Source organism: Alexandromys fortis, unplaced genomic scaffold (genome assembly GCF_014885135.2).
Source record: "Alexandromys fortis isolate MF-2015 unplaced genomic scaffold, M_Fortis_MF-2015_v1.1 scaffold_20, whole genome shotgun sequence".
Classification (NCBI taxonomy): Eukaryota; Metazoa; Chordata; class Mammalia; order Rodentia; family Cricetidae; genus Alexandromys; species Alexandromys fortis.
Genome location: NW_026067903.1, coordinates 6,267,788 through 6,294,816, shown reverse-complemented (window position 1 = coordinate 6,294,816; position 27,029 = coordinate 6,267,788). Strand labels below are relative to the sequence as shown.

The 27,029-nt window shown below is 50.4% G+C and overlaps 3 protein-coding genes across 4 annotated transcripts in view; 1 reads left to right on the top strand and 2 right to left on the bottom strand.

Moving 5' to 3' along the window:
- Positions 1-225: 225 nt before the first annotated feature.
- Positions 226-14,864, top strand: Cnnm3 (cyclin and CBS domain divalent metal cation transport mediator 3). The gene is made up of 8 exons (XM_050134648.1): positions 226-1,499; positions 6,976-7,119; positions 8,175-8,321; positions 8,647-8,816; positions 8,943-9,039; positions 9,346-9,479; positions 9,846-9,984; positions 13,387-14,864. Exons 1-8 carry the CDS (start codon positions 263-265, stop codon positions 13,449-13,451), a joined length of 2,133 nt encoding a protein of 710 aa, XP_049990605.1. The 5' UTR covers positions 226-262; the 3' UTR covers positions 13,452-14,864.
- A 12-nt stretch (positions 14,865-14,876) lies between these two features.
- On the bottom strand, positions 14,877-24,952 carry Ankrd23 (ankyrin repeat domain 23). Its single transcript, XM_050134649.1, has 9 exons — positions 23,263-24,952; positions 21,902-22,048; positions 21,606-21,734; positions 20,369-20,494; positions 20,092-20,190; positions 19,909-20,007; positions 19,659-19,757; positions 19,474-19,572; positions 14,877-19,395 (listed from the first exon to the last, which is right to left on the bottom strand). The coding sequence occupies exons 1-9, from the start codon at positions 23,287-23,289 to the stop codon at positions 19,300-19,302; spliced, it is 921 nt and encodes a 306-aa protein (XP_049990606.1). The 5' UTR covers positions 23,290-24,952; the 3' UTR covers positions 14,877-19,299.
- Positions 24,953-26,828: 1,876 nt separating this feature from the next.
- Ankrd39 (ankyrin repeat domain 39) overlaps positions 26,829-27,029 on the bottom strand; it is a 9,582-nt gene continuing 9,381 nt past the window's right edge. For both annotated transcript variants that reach the window (XM_050134651.1, XM_050134652.1), the window contains one exon: positions 26,829-26,973. In XM_050134651.1, the coding sequence (XP_049990608.1) occupies positions 26,830-26,973 (144 nt within the window). In that variant the 3' untranslated portion in view covers position 26,829. The remainder of the gene's footprint in view (positions 26,974-27,029) is intronic.

Below are 27,029 nucleotides of genomic sequence, written 5' to 3'. Positions count from 1 at the left end.
CCTCCTACACACGCGCCGGGACCCTTTAGGTCGTCCCAGACCGCCGCTCGGAATTCTCCCTGGCCGGCCAAGCCCCACGCCCCCCGGCCCGCCCCGCGCCGCTTGTTTACTCCCCGGCGCAGCCTAGTTCTCCCCCGGAGCCCGCCCTCGCCGGCCGCCTATTGGTCAAAGTGACGCGAAGGCCTGCGCCGATTGGCCGCAGCAGCGGAGGCGCGGGTGAGTGGGGTAGGCTGCGCCTGAGGCCCAGAAGGGGTAGTAGGCCATGGCGGCGGCGACTGCGGCTGTGGCGGGTTGGCTGGGCTGGGTGCTTGCCGCGCTCTGTCTGGGCAGCACCGCGGGGGAGGCGGCGCCGGGAGCGGGACTGCTGAGCTTCTGCATGGAGGAAGACAGCGCGCCGGGCGCAGGCTCACTGCGCGGAAGGGCAGCGCCGGAGGCCACTCTCTGCTTGCGACTCTTCTGCTCGGGTTTAGCCAACAGTTCCTGGACCTGGGTGGCCCCGGAGGGCTCAGGCTGCCCCGAGGGCGGGCGGGCTACCGAGCCCGACGAGGTGGCCGCCCCCACGGGCGAGTGGCGTGCGCTGCTGCGCCTGCGCGCCGAGGCCGGGCACCCGCGCTCCGCGCTGCTGGCGGTGCGCGTGGAACCGGGCGGCGGGGCGGCCGAGGAGGCGGCGCCGCCCTGGGCGTTGGGGCTGGGGGCGGCCGGGTTGCTGGCCCTGGCGGCTGTTGCGCGCGGCCTGCAGCTGAGCGCGCTGGCGCTGGCGCCGGCCGAGGTGCAGGTGCTGCGCGAGAGCGGCTCGGAGGCGGAGCGCGCGGCGGCGCGGCGCCTGGAACCCGCGCGGCGCTGGGCTGGCTGCGCCCTGGGCGCGCTGCTACTGCTGGCCAGCTTGGCGCAGGCGGCCCTGGCGGTGCTGCTGTACCGAGCGGCCGGCCAGCGAGCCGTGCCCGCCGTGCTGGGTTGCGCTGGGCTGGTGTTCCTGGTGGGCGAGGTGCTGCCGGTCGCCGTGAGCGGGCGCTGGGCGCTGGCGCTGGCGCCGCGCGCGCTGGGCCTCAGCCGCCTGGCGGTGCTGCTCACCTTGCCCGTGGCGCTGCCAGTGGGGCAGCTGCTGGAGCTGGCAGCGCGGCCGGGGCGTCTCCGGGAGCGCGTGCTGGAGCTGGCGCGCGGCGGCGGCGACCCCTACAGCGATCTCAGCAAGGGCGTGCTGCGCTACCGGACCGTGGAGGACGTGCTCACGCCCCTCGAAGACTGCTTTATGTTGGACTCCGGCGCTGTCCTGGACTTCGGCGTCCTCGCCAGTATCATGCAGAGCGGCCACACGCGCATCCCGGTGTACGAGGAGGAGCGCTCCAACATCGTGGACATACTGTACCTCAAGGACTTGGCCTTCGTGGACCCCGAGGACTGCACGCCGCTCAGCACCATCACCCGTTTCTACAACCATCCCCTCCACTTTGTCTTCAACGACACCAAATTGGACGCTGTCCTGGAGGAGTTCAAGCGAGGTAAGGGGATGGTGGGAAGGGTCTCACTCCACTAGACAGGTCACTAAGACTTGACCTTTTCCAGAAAGTGGTGGCCTTGAGTCCTGGAATGACCTTTGGGAATAATTCAAGACCATCTTTTAGAAATGGGAAGGGAAGTACTGTGTAAGTCTGGTGCAGGAGGATCGGAAGGTGTGGTTCCAGGCCAGTCTGGGTTGTGTAGTAAGACACTGTTTATTTAAAAAAGAGAGAGAAGACATAACTCAGTGCTTGCCTAACATACACGAAGCCCTGAGTCACTAAGTAGGTGGTGGCCTACCTACTTAGAAAGATGGAAGCCAGACTGGGCTAAAGATTCTGCCTCAAAAGTAAATGAATGAACAAAAGCCTCCCGTGGTCCCTCTCACTCAGTTGGCAGCAAGCTTGTCTACTTGGCTCTAACCCCAGAGGTTTCTTTCTCCTGGGCCATTTCTGTGCGCTTGGGTTTCCAGGCTCACCCAGATTCTTGGATAGTAACTAAAAGGATGTCAGAAGGCTATGGTAACTGGAAATTGTTATCTTCGCCCACTTAATATTAAATTAGCTGGACCTGTGATGTTTCTGGCCCTTCCAGGTTGCAGGACAAGGAAGGACTCATAAATAGTTCTCTAAGGGTACTGAGGAAACTTTCGTTTAATGTCATTGAAAGCAACATCATGAATAGTGATTTAATTACCCTTTCTGGCTCTTTTCCCTTAAAGGTTTTTTTTTTCCCTGAGATTTTTATTTTTACGGGTATGAGTGTTTGTATGTATTATATCTGGGTACCGTTTGCATGCCATTTTTATGGAAGCCAGAAGAGGGACTGGGTTCCTTAGGACTGGAGTTACAGTTGTTAGCCGTCCTGTAGGTGCTGGGAACTGAACCCTGGGTCCTCCAGTGCTCTTAACAGCTGAACCATCTCTTTGATTTTAAATTGGTTTTCATCACCAGTCATTAAGCCCAGGTGCTCACGCATGCCAGGCAGGTGCTCTTCCCCATTTCCAATTTCCAGTCTCTCCTTTCTCTGCCTAAAGCTTCTGGGATTCTCCCTTAATTTGACATTTTTCACCAACTCCTTTCACTGCTTTAAGCAGCTTTTAAGATTTACTTATTTTATGGTTATGAGTGTTTTGCTTGCGTATATGTATGCTCACTTAGTGCATGTCTGGTACCTGAGAAGGCTGGAGGGGGGAGAGGGGAGGGGAATCAAAAGGATGTGGCTTCCAGTATAGCTCTCTATCCTCATCCTTAGGGTGCTTTCTAGAGCCCGAGTGTTCCTTGCCTACCTGCTAATGCCTCTTTGGAGGGTAGGGGAGATGCATACCAGGGCTCTAGGTGGGCTGGACTGCGTGATTAGAAGTGGGTGGAGCACAACCCCCTTGAACTGGGCAGCTGGCAAATCTTCTGGTCCCAGGTCCACGCAGCCCCTGACAGTCAGTGCAGGAGGCAGCTCTCGGTAACGAACACACTCTTGTGTTGAGTGCAGTGTGTGCCAGGCTCTGACGGGCACTCTGCAGGCCCGGTCTCCCTTTGTCTTTGTCTGCCTGTGTGTAGACCATGAATGGGTGAGTGGGAGACTGGTCTGTTGGAGGACCTCTCAGGTGTGTCTTGGCTTTTTCCTAGAACTTGGTCCTGCAGCCTCTTTCTAGGGAGTGGATAGGGTCTGTCTGGGCTGCTGTCTCCCTAAAGTGCTCCGACTAACGTGCTGGGTGTTTCCTACACCCAGATTGTAACCCAGAGTGGTTTGTACTGATGAGTGGCTGATGTGGACAGCAGTGGTGCGGGAAACCAGGAAGTGTGCCACATTGGCTTGAGGAGGTGACCAAGGAGGCATTAGGAGGTAGAATAGAGGTCATTTGCTGCTTGGCTAAGGCTGTGGAGCCAGAGCTAGTACTGGAGGAAACCTGTGTGTATGATAGTATTGGCTGGAGCCAGGAGCAGGTGTTTTCTTACATTGGAATTTGTGTCCCAAGGAACAGATTCCTAGCAGGCAACTGATATGAACTGCAAACAAAAAATTGAAGAGGAGGTGAAGATTCAAATGTCAGCGTAGAAGTAATCTATCTCCCAGGCTACAGGAGTGGTACACAAAGCACACAGGAGGATGGGGCAGGAAAAGATACCAGGAACATTCTGGACCCCAGAAGTAAGAGGAACCAGAAGCTTAGGATGTCCTGAGGGCTAAGAGAGCAGACCACCTTTTAAGAGAGGTCAGCAATCAGAATGACTTTGACTTTTTTCCCTCGCGGTGCTAGGGAAGGAACCCAGAGCCAGGTATTTGTTAGTCAAGCACTTTGCCACTGAGTTTTTGTCCTTGATCTGTGGATCTGGGGCAGAGGAGTAATTGGGAGAATGAATGTGGATGGCCTTCCCTCACTGTGCAATGCTGCAAAGTAGAGCCCAGGGATCAGTGACCAGCAGAGGACCAAAGGATGGAGAATGTGTGGCAGGGGAGAAACCTGCTTTTGGGTTTAGGATGGAAAAAGACATGTCAATTAGACATGTCAACAAGAAGGAAATGTCACACACAGGGAAGGCCACGGGTGTGGTTGCTCCAGATTTGGGGTTGACCTCTGGAGGACTCAGCAGGCAGGTTTCAAGCATCCTGATACTGAAGGATTTGGGGCTGAATGCCTCTCTGTTTAAATAGATTATCCCAGAAGCTTCCCAATAACATGCCTTTTAGGAGCAGGGTACAACCTAGAGATCAGTGGGATCCTTTCTGTCCCCCGACTTTGGTCCTGTTATGAATGGGGAGCTTCCTTGGCCTGCATTTCCTTGTGTGGGTCCTTTCTGGCCCAGCTCTTTATACTTTCCCTCTTAAGAACAAGTGACAGTCTTCCTGGTGTCACAGTTTTTAGATCAGTTCTCTCCCCTCTCACAAGCATCTGAGACTGTGGTGGCCTCTGATCTTCCTGGAGCTTGAGTCTGTGGTACCTTGTCTAGCACCCTGTGGGAGCCCTGGTCTATGTGGTGGCCTCTGATCTTCCCGGAGCTTGAGTCTGTGGTACCTTGTCTAGCACCCTGTGGGAGTGCTGGTCCATGTGCTTATTTCAAGCAGCATTAGGTTGGGACTTTTGTAAACTGGGGAAGAGATGCCCCTTGCAGCGATTGTTTTGTGCACAAGTGGCCTGACAGAGAGAGTACTTTGGAATAAAGCAAGCAGTCAACCCATTGACTTCTTCCCCGTCAACCCCATGGACTCTTGAAGCAGAGGAAGGATTAGGGATGAGGTCTGGTTTACTGTCTGTCGAGCCAAGGGTTGTCATGGTGCTGAGATGAGTCAGCTTTGCCCAGTTGCTGGAAGGATGTTGCCACATGATTTTTCTCAGTGTGCATACATACATGATAGCTTTAGGAGATATCAAAGGGGGCTTGAGGCATAAGTCAGTCAGTGATGGAAGAGTGAGAAAGACCCTGGTTTCTGTCCCCAGCAACACACACATACACACAGTGTTCCAGCATCCAAATAATTACACTGCTTTTGAGCCTGCTAACTAAAATGAAAATTCTAGAGCCTTCCAGTTTGTGGTTAATTCATCAGGTCATGTCAGTCATACCTGCCATGGTTCTGTGGAGCTGGTCTAGCCAGACTGTACCCTAGGGAATATCCAGTCCTGTCCAGTGGAGACAAAATGTTAATTCCTCCAGCCCCTCTTTCTTTCTCCCTGCTGTTTCCTTATAAAAGGCATCCAAGCTCTCTATCTTATGGAGTCATATGGCCAGGGACTCCTTCCATTTATTATTGAACTACCCGGTCCAACAGGTCACAGAATTGTGAGTCTTTTCAAAGAAGTTTGAGAGCACTGGAGAGGTTAATCCCTTTCAGTAAGTGGCATGTTGGAGTGAAGGACTCACTCTTGGAAGGAGGGAGCTGCCTTGAGGCTTCTCTGCTCTGAGTGGCCTTTTAGAACCTAGACTTTGGTTTTGAGAATCCAAAACTTGCATCTTGCACTCTTGACCTTCCCTGCCTGGCCTCACAAGTTCGTATTCCATGGCAGAGCATGGAATTCCTCGTATTCCTTGAGGAAATGGCACCTGCCTGCTAGCTTGAGTTAGTTCCAGGACTATCACCAAGGATTGGAAGGAATTAGAAACCTGGCACTTTGACCCAGGACCTCTGACTCAACAGAATGAGCAGTTATCAGGGGCATATGGCCTTTTCCTCCTGAGAGGCTTTCATCTTTTCCCTGGGGCGTTGAAGCCTCCTGAAGAAAGATGCATTATTTGGTTTATATTTCATGATTCATATAAGGCCGAGGCATTTTCTTCAAAAGATCCTGGGAGCAAATAGCCCCCATGTGGGTCTGGGCCAGTTTTTTTCACCAGTAATAGGAGCGTGTGTTCTCATTGCCTTGGACCTGCTTGTCTCCATCCTATAACCCTCTAATCCACCTATGACTCTGGTGCCCTTGAGTGGACCCTTTTCTGGGTTGTTGTGTGCTACAAGTGTTAGGCACATATATATCAGGTTTCAAAGGTGTGTTATAAAACATAAAAAGAGGTGTTTTCATGTTGGTTACATGTTGGGATGGTACTTTAGCTCTATTGGATAACATATAGTGTTAAAATGTTACTAAAAGATTTTAAATTACATATATAACTTGCACTCTGTCTTTGAGATAGACATAAAGTTTTATGGATGGAAAACACTTTGTGACCCCCAAGTAAATTTGTGAAGTTTCCCCAACATTTGCCAGCCCTTTAAGAGTTGGGTTTTGTCAAGTGTTTCTGTCCTCATTAAATCAGCCAATAGGAAAGTGAATGAGAAAGACACAGGAGCAAGGGGGCATGTTCCAGCTATAGTTCTTCTTCTTGACATACTGCGGATTCTAAATGCCCGCACTTACCAGTCCCATCCTCTAGAAGACCCCTGAGGGGCAGCTCCAGAATTGGGAAAACCTGCTGAGGATGCATGTCTACCCTCTTAGCACTAGAGAGGCAAGAGGGTCACATCCCAAGCCAACCGAGATTGTATAGTAAGACCCTTCCTCAAGAAACAAAAGGGGAAAAGTAAGTACAGTAGTGTACATTTGATCTCAGCACTCCTGAGACTGAGGCAGGAGCATTGTAATTGCCAGGACATTGGCTGCAGTAATGAAGCCCTGCATTAAAAATAAAGTCAGATAGATGAGTAATAAAATAAAATCAGGCCAGGCAGTGGTGGCGCCCACCATTAATCCCAGCACTCAAGAGGCAGAGGCAGGCAGATCTCTGTGAGTTCCAGAACAGCTAGGGCTACACAAAGAAACTCTGTCTCAAAAAAACCAAAGAGGGGGCGTGGGTTACAAAGAGGGCTGAGAATACAGCTCAGGGCAGGGGCTAGAGTGCTGTGTAGCAGGTATGAGGTCCTTGTGTGCTCACTAGTGCGCAGAGGAAAGGGTGTGGTGTGGTCAGTATAAGCATCTTCTGTTTTTTGGTGTAAGAAAACCTGGGAGGTCCTGCAGGCTGCAAATACACGTGTCCTCTCCTACAGGGAAGTCCCACCTGGCCATCGTGCAGAAGGTGAACAATGAAGGAGAGGGTGACCCCTTCTACGAGGTGCTGGGCTTGGTCACGCTGGAGGACGTCATTGAGGAGATCATCAGGTCTGAGATCCTGGACGAGTCTGAAGACTACCGTGAGTTTGACCTTCGTTCTCTAACTCAAGAACCCTCCCAGCAGCCTGAAAGACGTCTGATTCAGGGGCCAGTGGGTCTTAATGCTGCTGAAAACTAGCTAGAGCTCCATCAGACCTTATCTTCCTACTATGGTGTGGGCCATTGTTACTCTCCTTATAAGCCATGCAGACTGTCCCATTGTTGACTTTTGTGGCCCCTGTGTGAGCAGGGGCTTTGTAACAGCCCTCCATCACTGAAAGAAGTGTCTGCCCTTGACTGGCCAGTGCCTTTCTGCTGCTTTTGCTGGCCCACATTCTGTTGTGCATAGCTCCTTAATGTCTTCTTTGAACTGGGTGTGAAGCTCAGTAGTAGAGTATCTGTCTAGCTCGAATGGGGCTGGGTATGGTCACCTGCACCATATAGGCTTTAAAAAAAAATTCCACGTCTTTAATCCTAGCAAGGCAAAGTCAGGTAGCTCTGAGTTCCTGACAAACAGAGGATGTATAGTAGACCCTGTCTCCAAAAAAAAGAAGAAAAAATATTCTTTACAACTAGCTGCTGAGCAGGTCTTCTGTAGCAGACAGTCATGGGACCTTTGATTGTGCCTTCCTCTTCTAAGGATGACTGCCAACTCTGTCGGGCAGACACAGAGCCCATGCTTAATAGCTGGGGCCTCACATGGCCACTTGGGACCCTGATCTGCCACGCCTGTGTCTTCAATTCCTGAACCAATGCAGGATCACCAGGGTAGCTGCTGCCCTTTGCTGTGGCTGATCTTCAAGCACTTGGATCTGAAAGATCTCCACAGGATCAGTCTCTTCTGCATGAGAGCCAGACCTCCTCTGGGCATGGCTAGAAGTGTGGCTGTTGACTCCTCTGTCCTAGGCACTGGGATTATAGTGTGGTGGGCATGGCAGCTCGGTGTCTTGCAGGGAGCAGTGCCAAGGATGTTTCCTTGGGGCCCCTGAAATCCCTGGACCTTGGCAGGGAGGAGTGGATGGCAGTGCCATTGGCTCTGTTTGTGTTCATACTCACGTGCTGATCACCGCTCATGCCATCTTTTCTGCCTCTGCAGACACCAAGGTGAAGAAGAGGACTGTTGCCCTGAGCACCCCTCTTAAGCGGAAGGAGGAATTCTCCTTATTCAAGGTGTCTGATGATGAATATAAAGTAAAAATCTCGCCTCAGCTGCTCCTGGCCACCCAGCGCTTCCTTTCCCGAGGTGAGGGTGAAGGATGGTCCTTGCCCCTGGTCTCACCACCCAGAGGGTCAAGAAACCACCCAGACCAGACACCAGCTTGGCTCCTAGTGAGCTGGAGGCTCTCGAAGAGCATCTGCTTCCTTCTGCAGAGCTAGTGGGTGTCTCTTGATAAGGTGTGTTCTGGGAACCTCATCTGGCCCATGTTGTATGCCCTGCTTGGCGCTCTTGTATGGATTACCGCAGCCCAGGGACCACTGGGAGAGCCCAGGAGGCAGCAGGAGGCAGGTGTGATGACAGGCCATTTGGGCCCCAATGGACACTGTCCCTTTCTCCCACCGTGGAGCAGAGGTGGATGTGTTCAGCCCATTGCGAATCTCCGAGAAAGTCTTGCTGCATCTGTTGAAGCATCCCAGTGTCAATCAGGAGGTGAGGTTTGATGAGAACAACCGCCTGGCCGCACACCATTACTTGTACCAGCGCAGCCAGCCGGTGGACTACTTCATTCTCATCTTACAGGTAACCATGGTTGCCCAAACCTGGAGACAGATTCAGACAGCCACTCTTAAACAATTGGGGCTGTGGTTTCTCCTGTACTCTCTTATGATGGGAGAGATAACCTGTCCACCTCTGTCTTCCTCCCAGGGCAAGGTCGAGGTGGAAATTGGGAAAGAGGGCCTGAAGTTTGAGAATGGGGCCTTCACATACTATGGAGTGTCTGCTCTGACAGCTCCGTCTTCAGGTAAGTCATGATTAGCAGACACTCTGGATGCTGCGGCAGATCTTTGTGCCCAGGACACTGGCTTGGCAAGAGCCTGTGTCTCTGCCCCCCAAGGGGCCTCTTGTCTCTAGGCAGTGTAGTTGGCAGAGCAGCATCTCTGCCTTGTTTATATTGGTAGCCCACTCAGTCCCTGCAAACGTTTCAAGGTGGCTTCTTCATGGTCTTCCATGTTCCCACCCATCTCTCAAAGGTGACTTAAGGGGTGGGCCCTAGAGGCGGTGCGGTTGTCCCATTGCCTTCCACTGTCTCTGATTATTCCTTCCATAGCTCACCAATCCCCAGTGTCTTCACGCCAGCTCATCCGCCATGACCTGCAGCTTGAACCAACTGAGAGCACTCGCTCCTCCACATACTGTCCTGACTACACCGTGAGGGCTCTTTCTGACCTGCAACTCATTAAGGTGACTGTTTGGGCTACACATTGGTGCTACTTTAACTGACTTTGTGCTCCCAAGGGGCTAGTTCAGCTGATCACTGTGAAGTTGGAGAGTGAACTCAGCACAAGTTGACAGGCTCACATCCTGAATGGTAGGACCTCCCCCTTTCCCTGGACTGTTGGGCTTTGGGGTCTGGGCATGTCTGGAGGCCTTGCACCTGATCTCTCCATTATAGATCTTAAAATCTTAAAATTTGACTGTAAAGCAAAACCATGTGGCTCAAAGACTTTGTGCCCTTCACTCATTTAAAGGTCGTGCTCGCAGGTCTGAGGTGGGAGCTGCTGTGTGTCTCACAGATTGCACCTGCTGTGTCATTTCTCTGTTCTCTAGGTCACACGGCTGCAGTACCTTAATGCACTCCTGGCTTCCCGAGCCCAAAGCTTGCCTCCGTCCCCAGATAATGCTGAGCTCCACGCCATCCCAGGCAGCCAGACCAGGCTCCTTGGTAATAAGTCCACTGAGACAGCAGGTAAGCCCCACACGGAACATCCTGCAGTGTTGGGGTCCAGGGGTCACGGGAAATCCTGCTACTGCGCTGCTTGTGCTCCCTGCTCCCCTGTCTTGTATCCTCGCTTCTCTGCCCATCCTTTCCCTTCTTGCTCTTTGGAGTAGCTTGAATTACTCGATCAAGTGGCACTCAAAATAGAGCAGAACGCCTTTTCTCTCTGGCCTCTTAGAGATGACTTAATTAGTTCTTGATAAGTGGGAAAATGTTCAGTTTAGAAACTCTCAGGTCACTTAGAGAATCAAGATTTGGCTTATCCGCGGCCCTGGCTTGAAGGAACACTTGCTGTGGAGCTGGGCCAGCACATGTTGGTAGTGAAGTTCTGTAGAGTTGGATGCAGAAAGCACTTGGATCGGGGGTAGACTGCATTATGGGTAGGCACTGGGCTGCCTCAGAGTCTATGGTTTGGGTAATGAAGGCCAAGGGCTTTCTGTTGTTTCTTGAGTTTATTGATCCTTGCCAAACTGAACCTCAGAATTAGCTCTATTCTGCCACCCAAGGGACCCAAATTCTTACCGGGTATTTACTCTGCAAGAACCATGTTTAGAGCTGACCCCATCTTCACCGGTGAAGCTGCCCACATCCTGAGAGGTGGGAATTGCTGGGTTTGTCCGACAGATGAGGAGTGGGGTTTGAGGGCCCGGAGCTAGGCAGCCTCCTGGGGACTTAGGGCTGTGGTCACTGAGACCCACATTTAAAATCACAAACATGATCTTACAGTAGAAATTGCTTTTTTAATCAAGAGGTGACACATGGCACAAAGGACAGAAACCCCTGACCACCTGAGCCACCATGATGGCTCAGCTCCTATGGGCTCTGGCTCTAGGTATTACTAGGGACAGCTGTGAGGCAGTCTTGGCTGCGGGCATGGGTCACCTTCCATTCAAAGGAATGTCAATTTCAGAAAGCTATCTCTCACTGTGTTCACACGGTGGTCAGTGTTCACCGTGGCATTTTGTGGAATGCCCCAAAACAGAAGTATACACAGTCACATTAGCCTTACCAAGACTTGTTTCTAAAACATGAATGTTTTCTGGCTCCAACCACTAACTCAGACTGCATGGGCTATATTCAAGGTATAAACATGAACTGGGAGGATAGTTCTACTTAAGAGTGTCTTCTTGGCTGTAGAGATGGCTCAGCAGTTAAAAGCACTGGCTGCTCTTCCAGGGGTCCTGAGTTCAATTCCCAGCACCCACGTGGAGACTCACAGCACCCGTAATGAGATCTGGTGCCCTCTTCTGGCCTGTAGGCATACATGCAAGTAGAACACTATACATACATACATACATACATACATACATACATACATACATACATACATACATACAGTGCCCTCTTCTGGCCTGTAGGCATACACGCAAGTAGAACACTATACATAAATAAATAAACAAATAAAATCTTTTTTTTAAGATAAAGAGTATCTTCCGCCAGGGATTTTTCTCCCCTTCCCCATTCTGTCCCCCCCCCCCTTAGCTCCCTCCTCCTCGTTTCCTTTGCCTGTTTTTCTTTCCAGGTGCAGGGGGTTGAACGGGGGTTGAACGTAAAGCCTGCCACACCTAGGCCAGCATTCTACCATTTGAGCTGTACCTCTAGTCTGTAGAGAATTTGTAATCCTCTTGGCTTTGCCCATTCTTTGGACATCCTTTACAAAGAGTAATTTACAGTGGCTTGAGGGCCATTTCTTCCTTAATGGTTTATCTATTGCTGTTTGCCAATTTTCACCTAGGTGTGACCTGATGTTTGCCTAACTCTGGGGTCTTCCTGTGTTTGAGTTGCTGCACAGTGCTGCTTTCAGAGGGCACCGTTTAAACTAGTGCAGAGAGACTCAGTCCCGGTGGATTTGGGCACTAAATCCCTGGCAGAAAAGTGCTTTTGTTGAAATATTTGGAAGGTATAAGAATTTTAAATTGATGTATAGGGGTTGGGCCAGGTGGTGGCAGTTACACACCTTTTATCCCAGCACTCAAGAGGCAGAGGCCGATGGATCTCTGAATTCAGGACAGCCTGGTCTACATAGTTCCAGGACAGCCAGGGCTACACAGAGAAACCCTGTCTTGGAGAAAAAGAAAAACAAACAAATTAAAAAAAAAAAAACCCACTTACATCAGGGATCAACAAACTATGGTGTGGGAAGCCTGGTTTGGCCAGGTTCCAGAGTTTATGAATAAGGTTTTATTAGAGTCCACCCATTTGTTGGGGTTGTCTGGCTGCCTCTGAGTGGCAATGGTGACTTGCAAAATGTAAACTCTTGGCCCTTTTCTGAGTTTTCTGACCCTGGGACTCCTGGCCCTGGCAGCCCTGTGATCGGGACTTCCCTCTGTGGTCCCCAGCAAGCCTTCCGCGTGGCGCCGAGGAGCTGAGGCCCACTGCCACTCAACAGCGTGTTTCCTCTTCTCTCTTCTCTCCGCTCTCTCAGCCTTCCCAGTAGGCCTTTCTCTCTTTGGCACATTTGGACACTGCAGTTGATAAATGACTGTGGACTAGTGAGCATTTTTTGTTTTAAGAAAACACCAAGGTAAATATCTGTTTCCTTTTTCTTTGATTTACTTTCCCCATCCTTTAGCTGTTGGCAGGCACTACAGACAGCTTCCCCAGGCAGTGGTGTGTTTCTTTTGGTGGGGGGAGTTGGGAGGGATACTATGTTTATGTTTATGTATTTACATGACACACCTGTTAGTCCTGGCGCACAAGGCTTCCTTGTAGCACAGGGGCTCTTGATCATCCACGGAAGTTTCTTTTGCCCAGCATAGCTGCCTGAGCCCCCAGGAGTCAGAAATACATAGCACCCCCTAGGTACCATGGCTCACACCTATAATCTCAGCACTCCAGAGGATGAGGCAGGAGAACTGCCTTGAGTTTGAGGTCACTCTGCACTGCATGGTGAATTCCAAGCCAGCCAGCAAGACTTTGTCTCAAAACAAAATAAGGGCTGGCAGTATAGCTCTGTGGGTAAAGATGCTTGCCACCAAGCCTGATGACCCAAGCTCAGTCCCCAGCACCTATGTGTAGAAGGTAAGAACTGAATCTCACAGGTTATCCTCTGACCTCCATACATATGTCTCAACCCCTGCTGCTGCCCCAAAGAAGTGGGGGAAGGGCAGACCCACAAACCAATGACATAAGCTATAAAAAAAAAATCAATAGCTTATCTTTGTCCTTTATGGGTGACATCTGCCCTTGGAATGGGTTTCTCTCTTGAGGCCTACTGACCGTGTTCCTGACTCTGCTTTGATGGTTCCTGAGGTGTCCTGGGGGCCCATCTATCCAAGCTGTTTCTCTTTGTCCTAAAGGTTCAGTACTTTGTTTTGCTAGAGCCTGCTCTCTTGACTAGTGTGAATACCGTTCTCTTTTTCCCCCCCTTAGGGTCCATCAACAACAGACCTGGCATCCCAGTGGAGGAGAGCCCTGGGCAGAACCCAGCAGTGTAACTGCTTGTCAGGCAGCCCTGAGCTGGAAATGGACGAGCTTGTGGGGAGCTGGGGAGAGTCAATCAGGAGCTTCATGCCAGCCTGTCTCCACCGATTCTGGCCACGTTTTAGATGGCCATTATAAGATGTGGGTCCTGGGCCTTCAGCTGACCCTGCCTTCCCTTAGGAGATCGGATTGGCAGGTCAGTCCTTCAGAAGCCTGTGTCTGGGGATGGAAGGAACAGTATCATCTCTAGTCCCCAGTTTCTCCCCTGATGCTGTAACAGCACAGTGTCTATACCTCCCTGAGCTAGGTGCCATGTGAGTGCACAGTTACTGACTTTACATGGCCTTGGCCTCTTTGTTTTTGGTTGGCCAACCCTCTGTTGCTGGCATCACTTTGTGAGCAAACCAAGAGTGCCTGCTTTAGATGGAGATTCAATCTATGGCCCTGTCATGTACTTTTTGGCTTCCCTTACAATGCCATATTTTGATTCATACACTCCAGTTTTTTCCATGTGCCAAATCTAAAAGCACAGTTCCCCCAATAAATATGTGCCCTAGTTCTGCTCCCTCCTGTGGAGGTGGCTTCTCTGACTCCTTCTGAAGTCATAAGCAGGCTGGCCCAGTTACACAGTAGGAAGCCTGCCCAGCATGGCCCGGGGTCAGATTGCATTTCTCCTCCACCTGTGCATAGTGCCACTAATGGTATTGTCAGTTTCTGTTTGAGGTCATGGGTGGAAGGCTAAAAGTCAGTGTTGAGTGACCGCTTATTGTACCTGCCTTGTACTTCTGTCCTAAGCCCCGGAGATGTGCCGCTGTACCGTGTGGTGAGCAGCAGTCAGGGAGGACTGTCTGCAAACCCGATTCCTCCTTTTTACCTGCTGAGAAGTCAAGGTTTTCAGATTCTGTCCCCTTTTCCAGTGGTGGTGTTTTGGGGATGCAGGGGTGGGAAAACTCCTGTTTTTCTCTTCTAGTTTACCTACATTTTCCTTCAACAGTTTCAGCTCTGGGACCATAGGTTGGGGTGGGAAGGGAGATTTCTGGAACTTTCCTCAAAAGAATGTGGGTCCTGGTAAGTGAGACTTGCAGGCCAAGGGAACAGTGGTATGCTGAGAAAATATTCTCAAGGAATATGCTCTAAGAACAAACTCAGGTTGGAAGCAAATACTTAAATCATCTCTCCCCAGAACAGAATTTTGCATTTTGGCTGCACCTCAGAATCACCTGGCCAATTAGAACCTTCAATAGCTGGGCCCTGCTGGGCTTCTGAGGTAGTCACCTTGAACACCAGGGTTACGGGCTTGAAATAGTGTTAGATGCATAGAAGAGTTCCACGTGCCCTGTACTCAGCTTCCTCTACTATTAACGTATTAAATAACCTTGTTACATTTATCAAAATTAAAATGCTAACATTGGTGCCATACTATTTAACTGGAGACTTGATTTGGTTTTTTTTTTTTTTTTTTTTTTTTGGTAATATCCTTTATCTGTTGCAGGATTCCAAGGTAGGATGCCAAAATTCACTTAGAGCTATTGTTTTCCTATTTACCTGACTCTGTATTGTATAGTACGTGCAGATTCATAGGGAGTTACAAAGATATGGTCCATGTACCCTTTATCTGCTTTTCCTCAGTGGTCCTATCTCACAAACTAGAATGTAGTCTCAAAGCCTGGATTGGTGCAGATGGTACCTGGCACCTGTGTAGACCCAAGTCTAACCCACTGTCCTGCCACTACCAGGGTACCCCATGGACTGCCACTCAGAGCCAGCAGCCCCATCCCTAAGCCCTGGCAACCATTCTTAGACTGTTCTCATCTCTGTTATTTTGTTGTTTCAAGAATGTTTCAGGGCTGTGCAGTGTGTGGCACTCAGCACAGTGCCCTGGGGATCGACCCAGCTCATTGTGTCTGTAGTTTGTTCCCTTTCTTGCCAAGTGGTGTTCCATGGTGTCCTGCCCCGTCATTGGACATCTGGGTTGTTTCCAGTGTTTGGCCTTCTCTAAATAAAGCTGCTATGAACATTCATGTACAGAGTTTGGTGTGCAGATTGGTGTTGACTCTGGGGAAGTGCCAGGAGTACAGTTGCTAGGTTGTTTATCTTTTAAAAAGAAACTTTCAGGCCTTTGGCTGTAGCTGTGTACAACCTTCAATTCCTACATGAATTATAGGAAGGATCCAGTTTCTCAAATCCTCCAGATGGTCATTGTTTTTACTTCAGCTATAAGGTAAGTGAGATAAGTGACCACCAGCACCACTGTGGTTCTTGTCTGCTTTTCCTGATGGAATCCAGCACTATACATGACTCTGTTCGTGTTTTCATTTTGGTGTCGTGTCTGTTCTTTGCCCATTCATTTGCCCCCCCCACACACCTTTTTTGTCTGAGAACTTCAGATTCTAAAACCCTTTGTTGGATGTTTGGTTTGCAGAGATTTTAAGCCTGTAGTGCTGTAGTCTAGATCTGAAGTGTCCCCTCAGGCCTGCGCACTAAAGACTTAATCCCTTTGAGGTCACTGGGCATGCCCTCAAAGGGACTGTTGGGGCCTTGGCCTCTTCCTCCCTCTCCCTGATGACTGCGAGGTGAAGAAGCCTCTCCCATGTTTTCCCTCCTTAGAATGTACATGGCCCAGAGGACCAAGCAACCCCAGGCTCCTCTGAGCTGCCCATCTCAGGTGTACGCTCACAGTAAGAGCATACTAACAGTGAGATTGTGTTCTTATAGCACGGTCTTATCTGGAACAAAGGTTTTTAATTGTGGTCAAATTCATTTTACCAAACTTTCTTTTGTGCTTTCAGCATATCCAGCTGTTCTAGATCTCAGAAATTGTCTACCTTTTTCCCTAACAGTTTGAATTCCTGTTCTACACGTAAGCTTGTGATCCATTTTAAATTAATATCTCCATAAATAAGGCTTGGTCACAGCTGTTTTGTAATTTATGAATATGAGCGGTTTGCCTGCATGTCTGTACATCACGTACATGCTTAGTGCCTGCAGAGGCCAAAAGGCATCGGATCCTCCCTGGAACTGGAGTTAGTGGTGCTGAGAACTGAACCCCGGTCCTTTGGAGGAGCAGCCAGGACTGGTGCTCTTTGCTGCTCAGCCCTCTCTGGCCCCCACAGCTGGTTTTTTGTTATTGGTGTTTAGGGTTTTTGTTATTTATAGGCTCAGGCTGGCCTCAAATTCATAAACTTGCTTTCTCTGGCTCCCCCCACCCCATTCCTTGTTTAGCCTAAGGATGTTCTTTTGTTGAAAAGGCATCTCTCCCTCTGTTGGGTGTATTTGTGGGGGGGGGGGGGGGACTGTTTCTGAGTTGTCTACCACATCACATTAGAGTGGATATATCATCCACTATACTCAGGATCACTGAAGTTGGACCCACTTTTCCCTTTTTCCCCCCAGGCTGGGTGTGATGGTGTGCCTTTAAGCACTCAGAGGCAGGTGGTTGAGTTCAAGGCCAGCCTGGTCTACAGGATGAATTTTAAGAAGAAACCTATTTTAACAACACCCCCCAAGGGGTAGGGGGTATCTCAGTCTGTGGGCCAAACTGACTTCACAGTCCCCCTGCCTCAGCCTACCAAGTGCTAGATTTATAACCATGGAACATCATGGTTACCTTTTCTTTTTCAGAATTTGGGTGTTTTTTCATATATAGTCTCAATGTATTGCCTGTGCTGTGTGCCTTAAAGCTGCAACACAAAGCAATTTTCCTGAGGCCTTCCAAGTGCTGGGATTACTGGCAGGAGCTACCATGTATGGCTCAAAATTGCTTAGGGTATACATTTTCTTACAAAGTTTAGATAATCTTGTTTACATCTTTCTTGGATTTTGGTAAGACCTGTGTTAAGCCTTTATGTTGTCAATGTGGGAAGAGCTGACATCTTTGCATGTTGTGCCTTCTAGTCCATGAACATGGTATGTCTATGTCAACATTTTCATTTGTAGGCTTCAGCAGTTTACTTTTTTTAAGGTTTAAACTTAAAACAGTTGTACTATGTTTGGTTTGTTTTTTTTTTTTTTTATCCATGATGTTCATTGGTATTAGGGAGAAACAGATTTTTGTTTATATTGTGTCGTGAGATCTTGGACTATTTACATTAAGGTAGATATTTATCACCCATCACCTACCTAGACGTCCTTACAATTTGCTAGTATTTGTAGATAGCCATGTCCTCAACTAATACTTGGATCCTCCTTCCAGGGCTTCTGACCTAGTAACATTAGACATTAGGATTTTCAGAAAAGGTCTCACTGTGTAACCCTGGCTGGTCTGGAACTCAATATGTTGATCAGATTGGCCTTGGACTCAGAGATAGGTCTGCCTCCCCTAAATGCCAAGATTAAAGGTGTGTGCCATCATACCCAGCAGACATCAGGACTTTTAAAAACTGTGGGTCCAGAACATGAGAGCCAAGTGCCAGGACCCTCTCCTCCCGCTCCCTGATGTGTAAAGCATGCCTTGCATTTGGTGACATGTCGTGCTACCCGCTGGCATGAGATCTCTGTAGTGGAGGATGACAAGGCCTTTGGTTTGGTTTTTCATGTAGCCCAATGCACTGCCTCCTCCCGGTGCCCATAAGACAACTCGGCTGCGGTGGATAGTCAGTTTAATGAGAAAACAGTGTCCTGTATAAAAGGTAGCTTTGTGTGTCATGTAAGTGTCCTCATTTCTGAGGGGTCGTCATATTGAGTAGTCTTGAATGTCTGTCTTGCCCATGGCACAGGTTGTCTAGGTGCCCACTGTGTCACAACAGGGCAGGGCCTGCCCACAGAAAGGTTTGTGCCTTTAGGAGGGAGCACTAGTCTTTCACATAGTAACGGGCAGAGAGGCTGCCAAAATGAACGTCAACTCAGAGCTGTGTGAGGGAGGCAAAGCCTTCACCTTTTAGCCCTTTGTTCAGCCTGTGGCCTCAGTGGAGGGCCCAGCGTCAACTTTCTGGCATATTAGGGGCCAGCCCTGCCAGTAGTACAAGTGCACCAGTGAACTGGAAACAGCTGGAAGGGGAAGGAGCGTGTGCCTGTGTGAAGTCCTCATTACACTACCAGTTGGCATGGGTCTGTGACTGTCCCACTCGACTCAGTGTGCAGGGTACAGAGCTTAGTCCAGGTGCTTTCCCCAGTACCAGGGGGCAATAGAGCCTCAGGTAAGCTAGGGCTGCGGGCCGCCGCCCCAAAAGTTGAGTGGGCCACAAGCAATCCCCAGCACCTGGTACCCTATCCTCACATAAGACAAGCAGAGCTGCCCTTTAGGTGGAGTTTCCCAGAGTACACACTAGTTCCAGTCCACCAGTCTCCAGCTTCTGGGGCAACCTGGTAGGTACTGACATCCGAGGGGCTGCGATCCTGTTGTCATGCCCCTCAGCCTGCCAGAACCACCCCCAGAGTCTGGAGAGGTGCCTAGAACTACTCCACATGCTCTCAGGGTTGCTGCTGATAGGAGTGGAGTCCCTGGAGAAACTCCACCTAAAGGACAGCACGAGCTGCACCAATGCCTGGCACTTAGGTAGCCTGTTTCTTCTCTTGTACCCTGCAGCTGCTGGCCACATAGTCTCTACAGAACAGGCCAAGGCCTGTCTCCTGATCTAAGGATTGGTAGACAGAGGCCTAGACCCAGCTGTGGGTAGTGCCGGTATGTTCACTTCCTGCTCTGGCCTTGGCCCTTGTCTGGATCCACTTCTTGCTTATGGTTCTGCTCCAGCTATGACAGGGAACACAGTCTCCCTCACTGAAACCCAGGGGGCCTGTTCTACCTGCTGCCTCAGGCAAAGAAGCAATGCCAGTGGATTTGGGACTGGAGCAGAGAACCACTTAGAGGTGGGTGGGAAAGTGGGTGTGGAATGGTAGTTAGGAGTGACCCACAGGTCAAAGTCATCAGCACCGGGTACGGGGGTGCCCCACATGGGCCTGTAGTGCTTCCCGGATACCCCGCTGCCAGTCTCGTGCCAGTTGCACTGGTGTCAGGGAGGCCTGTGAACAAGGATACTGAGTCAGTCTGTCTCCAGGTACTCACCCTGACCTCAGCACAAGTGCCTGCCTGGCACTCACCACATTCTTCATGCCCAACTTGGCTCCATAGAGCAGCAGCAGCTTCGTAGCTTTGTGGTGCCCATAGCGCACAGCCTCATGGAGTGCTGTGTCCCCTTCCTGTGGAGAGACCAGTCGGTCACTGCTATAGGCCCAATGCTGACACATGGCCTCCGGCCTGCCCCAAGCTGCTCACAAGCACCCACCTTATCCTGTGCATTGATGTGGGCGCCACACTCAATGAGGTGCTCCAGGCAGTCAGTGTGGCCCGTGCGCACTGCTACATGGAGAGGAGTGCTCCAGATCTAGGGAGAAGTGGTGTGCAGTGCTGGATCTGGGCTGGCCATTCCACCCCACCCAAAAGGGCTGTGCCTTCTTCCAAGGGGAACATCTGTTCCTTGTATGCTAATGTCTGTCCCTAACAGATTATCACCCAAAGCAGCAGTGGTCCCTCACCTTGTCCTGTGCATTGACCTGAGCTCCCTGGTTAAGCAGCAGCTTGAGAATGTCCAGGTGTCCTCCACGGCAGGCCCAGAATACAGGCGTCCTGTCCAGCTGCACACAAAGCACCAAGGTGTTCTGACCCGCTGGGTTGCAAAGCCTAACTAGAGCCTCCACATTCCCTGTCCCGTTTCTCACCAAGTCCCGTGCCTCTATAGCAGCCCCTGCCGCCAGCAGCTTGTTCACCAGCTGTCTGTGGCCCTTCAGACAGGCCCAGTGCAAGGCTGTGCGGTGGAGCTGGGAGGAGAAACAAAATTAGGCCGAGAGCAGAGCTACTCCTTAGAGCCACACACCCCCCCATACACACCTCTTCTGTTCCTAGAACAGGTCGGAGTTACCCACTGTCCCAGGCGAGAACTAGAATGTACAAGATGGCACATCCAGTTGTCACAAATGCAATCACCCACCCTCCTACCTTGTCATGGGCATTGGGGTCCCCTCCATCTGTCAGGTACTTGTCAATCAGGGCTTCCTGGTTCTGGGCTGCTGCCTTCAGGAACGTGTCCAGGTCCACTGGCTCCAGTGGGACCTGGGGCTGCGGCTGAGCTAGCAGAACAAGGCGGGACTAAGTTACTCCCTGGCCCTCAGGCACCTGTCACTTCTGCTTTACCAGTCTGGCCCAGCACACCAATTCTCAGGGGATAAAGAATGGGAAATGGGTGTTTTGGACTGATTGTTCCCATACTCTGGTTCATATGCTGAATCTTAATCCCAGTATCTCAGAATATGACTTTTTTGAAAATAATAGTCATTGCATTTGTTAAGAGTAGGGTAGACCCTTTTCCTGTATGACTGATGTCCTTATGTCAAAGACATTGGATACAGGCAGACACACAGAGCATGAGGAAAAGGTAGAGACGGGTCGTGTGTCACAGACCAGGAGGGGCACTAGTGCCAGCAGCCCTGAGAGGCTGAGCAGGTGAGTGGATGCTGCAGACTACACATCTAGCTCCGAACAAACTGGAATGGCTTGTTTTTGTGGCTAAGTCCTCAGTGGCCAGCACTCAGTTACAGCTGGCTGCCTGTGAGACTTAATTTGGCCGGATCTAGAGTCATCTAGGAGACAAGCCGTTGGGCACATCAGTGAGATTATCAAGGTTAGGCCTGCTGCTGCAAACCACTCTAAATGTGGGTAGAACCTTTCGATGGGCTGGGGTCCTAGGCTGAGGAAAAGGAGAGAGCAAGAAGTGAGCATTGGGGCTGGAGAGGTGGCGCAGCAGTTAAAAGCACTTGTTGCTCTTGCAGAAGATTCAGGTCCAATTCCTAGCACCTACATGTTACTTCACAACCATCTACCTGTACAGAGCATATGATGCTCTCCTCTGACCATCAGGCATGTACACGGTGCACATATGTACATACAGGCAAGCACTGGTACACAAAGTCAGTCTCTCAGCTCCCTCAAGCTCCTGCCGCCATGCTTTCCCCACAGCAGTGAGATAGTTAACTATACTCTGGAGCAGTGAGACAACCCTTCAGTTGCCAGGTGTTTTGTTGCAAGAAGTTAAGGTGCTAATGCATTGCCCTATAGAAGGAAAAGAAAGCCCACAAGCATTCCGTGCAGCTCCCCATGCATTGACTAAGTAGCTACAGCCCCTAGATCATTCTTTCCAGGCCCCCTCTGCCTCTGAACACCAGCCTTCCTCACTCACCTCAACCACAGGCTCAGGTTCCCTGGGGGGGACTTTGTGTCTCAGTCGCTTTTCTCTTCGTCTTTGAAGCAAGTTTTCCAAGTCTTTCATATTGTCCAGAGTCAGTCTGGAGCTGTTAAATCTTTCCAGCTAGGGCAGAAGACATGCCCAGGCCAGACATCAGTCACTGGGTAGGGTCTCAGGGCAGGCTCCTGGCTAAGACTGATCCACTCTGGCTAGCTGACAGTGGCCATGGGCTCTAGGTCCTCATTGCTCATAGTCATCCACACTGCCCAACCCCTTTCCAAGGCACTTACTTTCTTTTTCTTCTCTTCCTCCAACTTCATTTTCTCCCGGGCCACGGCCTCTTGGGGTCCCAGCCTCCAGTCCCTAGGCCAGCCTCCAGGATCGGGAACTCTATGTCCAAACTCCAACACTTTCCTATCAGCTCTTTCTCCACTTACCTGCAGGACAGGTGGATAGATTAAGGAACGGGACCATTGGAAGGCTGCTTGGGATCATTTGTGGGGCACAGCAGGATGGCTGAGATCCAACATACAAAAGTCAGTTTTGAACCTGGGAGTTAGCCTGACTCTTTCTGTTGAACATTTCCTGGTGGGCTGCAATGCACCTGGTGCAAACACACACACACACAATCTACAGTTTTTATCAACTGTGGCAATGGCCAAGGCCAGGGGATTTGCTGTCAGCTATCAGCAAATCAGCTGGTGTCTGTCTATATTGGGTTCATGCCTGGGAGCTCAGACAGATGACACCTTAGCTTCCACCCTGGGCTTCTCTGCCTCGATTCCTATGGCATGCCATACTGCCACCTGACCCAGGCTTAGACAAGAAAGCTCCTTGGCCAAATTCCAAATCCCTGCTTTCAGCCCTTGGGTCTTCGACTGTTTCTGCCTCTGTAAAATGGGCTCAAACCATCCCCGAGGGCTGCTCACAGCTGATACCCAGCCAGCCCCTTAGCCATCCAGGGAGCTGGAGAGCAGGGAGGAAGGTGCAGACTGCGGGTGAGAGTGCTGCAGAGAGGAACAGAAGAGCCCAGGCTTTCCTCTAACTCAGCAGCTTCAACAGCCTCCTGTCTCCTGGAGTGGGCTCTGCGGTCCACCTCCCAGGAGCCAGCTGGGGCCACTGCACCCCCAGTGAGGTATACGTGCCTCATGTCCACCATGCTCTGCCACCAAACTGACACTGTGTCACTTTCTCTCACTGCCCATGGAACACGAAGAATACCACCCCTAGAGTCCAGACCCTCCAGAACATTCCAACCAGATGATACAGCTATATCATGGATTCCAGAGTAACTCACCACTTCCCGGTTCTTTCCCACCATCCAGACAAAGGCACACCTACAAACTTGGGGGTGCAAGTCTATGACCGAGTGCTAACCTCGCATATGTGAAGCCCCAAGATGGACCCCCAGTACCACACCAAAAACAAACAAACACAAACTCAATAACACAAGGGTTTTCCCATTTACAATCGTCTGGCTTCTTTCCCATTTGTTTTCCTTCTCTTGATACCCGCTAACATGAGAACTGGGCAGGAAAGAACCATGCTGTCTGCCCTCAGCCAGACTTCATTACTCTGGCCGTAAAGTCTGACCACCTACACCTTGTGTTGAGTTACTGGTGAGGACCAGTAACCCGCCTTGCGTCCTTACCAACTGCTGAATGCTGATGAAGTCCATGGTCCCCCCCCTTGCTCTCCACACGCCCAGCGAAGGGAGCAGAGTGCTCAGCCCTTTTATGGGAGCGCTCTCTTGTGGGTGGGGAAGGACAGAGCTTGTGCCCAAGCCAGATGACTCTGGGGCCCTGTCACACTAACCAAAATACAGTCTGGGAACATGGCTCACTGAGGGCAGGAAAGGGCTGTTGGAGCTGAGTCGGCAACCTCCTCAGACTCCCACTACCTTGCACCTGCCACACACCCCATCTACCAGAGAGTCATTTTACCACCACATGGGCTGGGATGCCTGGGCCAGGCCCAGGGGAAACATTTCTTACTCTTCTGAGTTCAGAGCCCACTGGTGGGACCCAGCCTCACAATGGAGATCGGGCTGCCTGTGTCACTGCCAAGACCAGCTTAGACCCCGGGCACAAGGCAGGCATCCAGAGGACCTCAGGAAGGACAACAGAAGATGCTGACCTAATGCCTTGGGAATTCTCCTGGACCTACATGATGAAACTAGGTTTCTCTGGCTAGTTTCAAGGCTGCCCTTCCCTCCCAGATTTGTCCTTCAGCACATGGTGTCCTGCCCCAGCCTGTCATCAGTCCTTATAGGGCTGAAGAAGCCTTCTAGGTCCACACCAGATACTCTCTGGGCAGGAAGCATGCCCTTCACCAGGGCAAGGGAGACCCGCTCCAAGTCCTGGGCTGTAGCAATGATCATGACAGCCAGCCACAAAACAAACTGTCTTCAGCCAACAAAAATCAAATTCCTAATTCTTCAGAAGCCAGAAATGTTTTTCACTCTGCCGTGCCCCAAATTCCAACTTGACCTTTGCAAGGAAATCAGATACCCAGTAAACAAGACTCCGGCATGAAAGCAACATGAACAGGGAGACCCAAATAAGCACAAGGGGAAAATGTGGGTAAAGGAGGCCCACAGAGACCACAGAGAGTTACCAGAGCGCCTGTTGTCCACGTCGGCCTCATGGATTTAAGAGAATTTAAGGAAATGCAACTTTTTTTTTTCTTTTCTTTTTTTTTGGTTTTTCGAGACAGGGTTTCTCTGTGGCTTTGGAGCCTGTCCTAGAACTAGATCTTGTAGACCAGGCTGGTCTCAAACTCACAAAGATCTGCCTGTCTCTGCCTCCCAAGTGCTGGGATTAAAGGCATGTGCTACCACCGCCTGGCTGAAATACAACTTCTTAAAGAAGCCCGGGTCTTTCGGTTTTTGTGCTCCCTTGTGAGGAGTTACTCCGTGGGAAAGGAGGCTGACAAGAAAGTCGGACTAGCTCTGCCTCCACTGTCCCACGTCTGATGAAGCTGGGCATGATTGAGCATTATTCTAGTACTTGGATGGGTTTGGGGGAAGCACACCCTCAATCCCAGCATTTGGGGGCAGAGACAGGAGGATCTCTGTGTTCAAGACCAGCCTGGTCTACAGAGTCAGTTCCAGAAGGCCAGGATTATGTAGAAAGACCTGTCTCAAACAGACAAACAAAGAATAAACAAAATGCCTCACACTGAGATGGCTGAAGAAAGACGGCCTCGGGTTTAAAGTTTCGCAGTGGCTCAGATACCTGTATCCAAACCAAAAAAAATTTTTTTTTAAAGGAAAATGCTAGTTTTTTACCACACAGAGGTAACTGGTATTATATCTCTAGGTCAAAAACAAACAAACAAACAAACAAAAAAAAAAAAACCAACAACAACAACAAAAAAAACCTTACTCTCTATTTTTAAAAACAAAACTAAAGACCTATTTGATTATTCTTGCTTTTGTGGCCCAGGGAAACTACATCTTCCCAGCTCTCCCTCGTGTCTGCACGGCACATGCCATCTGCAAAGTGTCACACTGTGGGCACCACGTGGCCCTCTTGCCACACTGCCACCTCTACATTCAAGTGATGTGCCGAGCCCGACCCCTTCCTGCCAGGGAGCAGGTCAGTTGTCTTTTCTCTCAGTAGGTCAGTCTTGCGCTCTCCCCTTCTCTCCCTTCTGTCTATCTCTGTCTCTCTCACAAACACACAGTCTCATACTGTAGCTCAGGTTAGCCTCAAGCTTATAATTCTGCCTAAGCTCCTGAGTCCTGGGATTACGTGTTCGCCGCCATGCTAGGTGCTCTCTTTTTAAATATACACTATATTTTAATGCATCTCTTGTTCTGTCAGTGCCGGGGAACCCAGGGAATTGGGCCCTACTGCACAGTTTGTAAATGAGTCTGTAAATAGACATCTCTGTAATCAAGAAGGAATCTTCCTATGTTGCTACAAAGAAGTCAAAACTACTGGCTCTGCTCACTTAAAGAGGTATTGCTACATTGCTGTCTATGGTGTGTGCGCCAGTTTCCATGACCAGAAGCCAAACAACTTAAGGCAAGTGACAGTGCAAAAGACAATATCCATAGATAAAGCCTATTTCATACACGTTTCTCTCTATATATGCATACAACCAAAGCAAAGGCTCGATATGCAAAGTTCCTGGGAATGAACAGAAGCATGGCAATGCATGTGGTATACACATAACTATAATCCCAACACACTCAAGACGCTGGGGCCAGAGAATGGCTCCAGGTTGAAGGAAGGCTAGCCTAGACTACACAGCAAGAACAAAACCATGTCAAAAAGGAAGGTCAGGGACAGCTGTACAGTCTCACTAGCAAGCTGTGCAGACCAAACAAAAAAGCAATTATAATTACCTGTTTTTTTTTTTTTTGAGACATGGTTTCTGTAGCTCTGGCTGGCTAGAGCTCCAAGGGATCTTCCTGCCTTGGGTGCCATGTCTAAAGGTGTGTGCAACCACACCTGGCACAGCTACACTCTGTACAAACCGGACTTCTAGAACTGAAATTCTGGGATAAAAGCCAGTATCATCCAGACTTTGGGACTGGCCACTGTTTCTCCACATTGTGTTAGGGATTGAATGGTAGGGTTTTTGCATGTCAGGTGAGCGCTCCACCACTGAGTGATAGCCTCTCTTTTTACCTTCTGAGATGCGGTCTCCTGAGCAGCTGCCAGGTCAGGCCCAGCAGCGAGCACTCCCCTGTGCTGTTTGTACTGCGCACGCTCGTGCATACTCACCGGAGAGCACAGACCTCCTCAGACGGCGAGGAACCCTGAGGTAGGCCTATTCTAGTCACTTTCGTCTCACAGACAGGGAGGCTAAGGAACAGGCAGGTAAAAAAAGAAAACTGCACCATTTGGCTAGAAAGCAGTTGCTGTTAGACACTGTATTTTCTTCTAATACTTCAAAGTTTTGCATTTTTATATTTCGGACTCTATCTGGAAATTTATCTTTGTCTGTGGAATGATGTCAAGATATAAGCTTTATTTCCATCCAAATGGATAGCTGTTTCTACAAGGACTAACTTATATGATCACCTGTCCAGGCTCACAGCCGTCAGCCCTCCCAAGCCTTCCTACTGGCTCCCATGCCGGCTAGACAGGGGCTCTTCCAGGCAGTCTGGCCCTGGTCCCATCAGGCAGCATGATGCTGAGCAAGGCAGGGTGTGGAGAGCTGTCTGTGTACCCTTCAAGGGCAGCCAGAGATGGGAGGCGGAGCCTCAGCTGGCCAGCAGGTCCCTCAGGCCACTGTTGCAGGGCAGCAGGTCACATGCTAGGCGTGCTTTGCGATCCCGGACAGCCTTCAGGGCTGGGCTGTGTTGTAACAGGAGGGAGCAGATGTCCTCATGACCCTTCTCTGCAGCCTGTGGGGGGGGGGGGGGGGGGGGGGGGGGGGGGGGGGGGGGGGGGGGGGGGGGGG

Excerpts from the sequence above, each read along its gene's own strand:
- Ankrd23 (XM_050134649.1), bottom strand. The coding sequence starts at position 23,289 with ATGGACTTCATCAGCATTCAGCAGTTG. Across the intron at positions 21,735-21,901 it reads AGGAAGAGAAGAAAAAGAAA|CTGGAAAGATTTAACAGCTC; the intron begins GTAAGTGCCTTG and ends CTTCTGCCCTAG. Across the intron at positions 19,573-19,658 it reads ACATCAATGCACAGGATAAG|GAAGGGGACACAGCACTCCA; the intron begins GTGGGTGCTTGT and ends GTCTCTCCACAG.
- Cnnm3 (XM_050134648.1), top strand. The coding sequence starts at position 263 with ATGGCGGCGGCGACTGCGGCTGTGGCGGGTTGGCTGGGCTGGGTGCTT. Across the intron at positions 9,480-9,845 it reads CTGACCTGCAACTCATTAAG|GTCACACGGCTGCAGTACCT; the intron begins GTGACTGTTTGG and ends TCTGTTCTCTAG. Across the intron at positions 9,985-13,386 it reads TAAGTCCACTGAGACAGCAG|GGTCCATCAACAACAGACCT; the intron begins GTAAGCCCCACA and ends TCCCCCCCTTAG.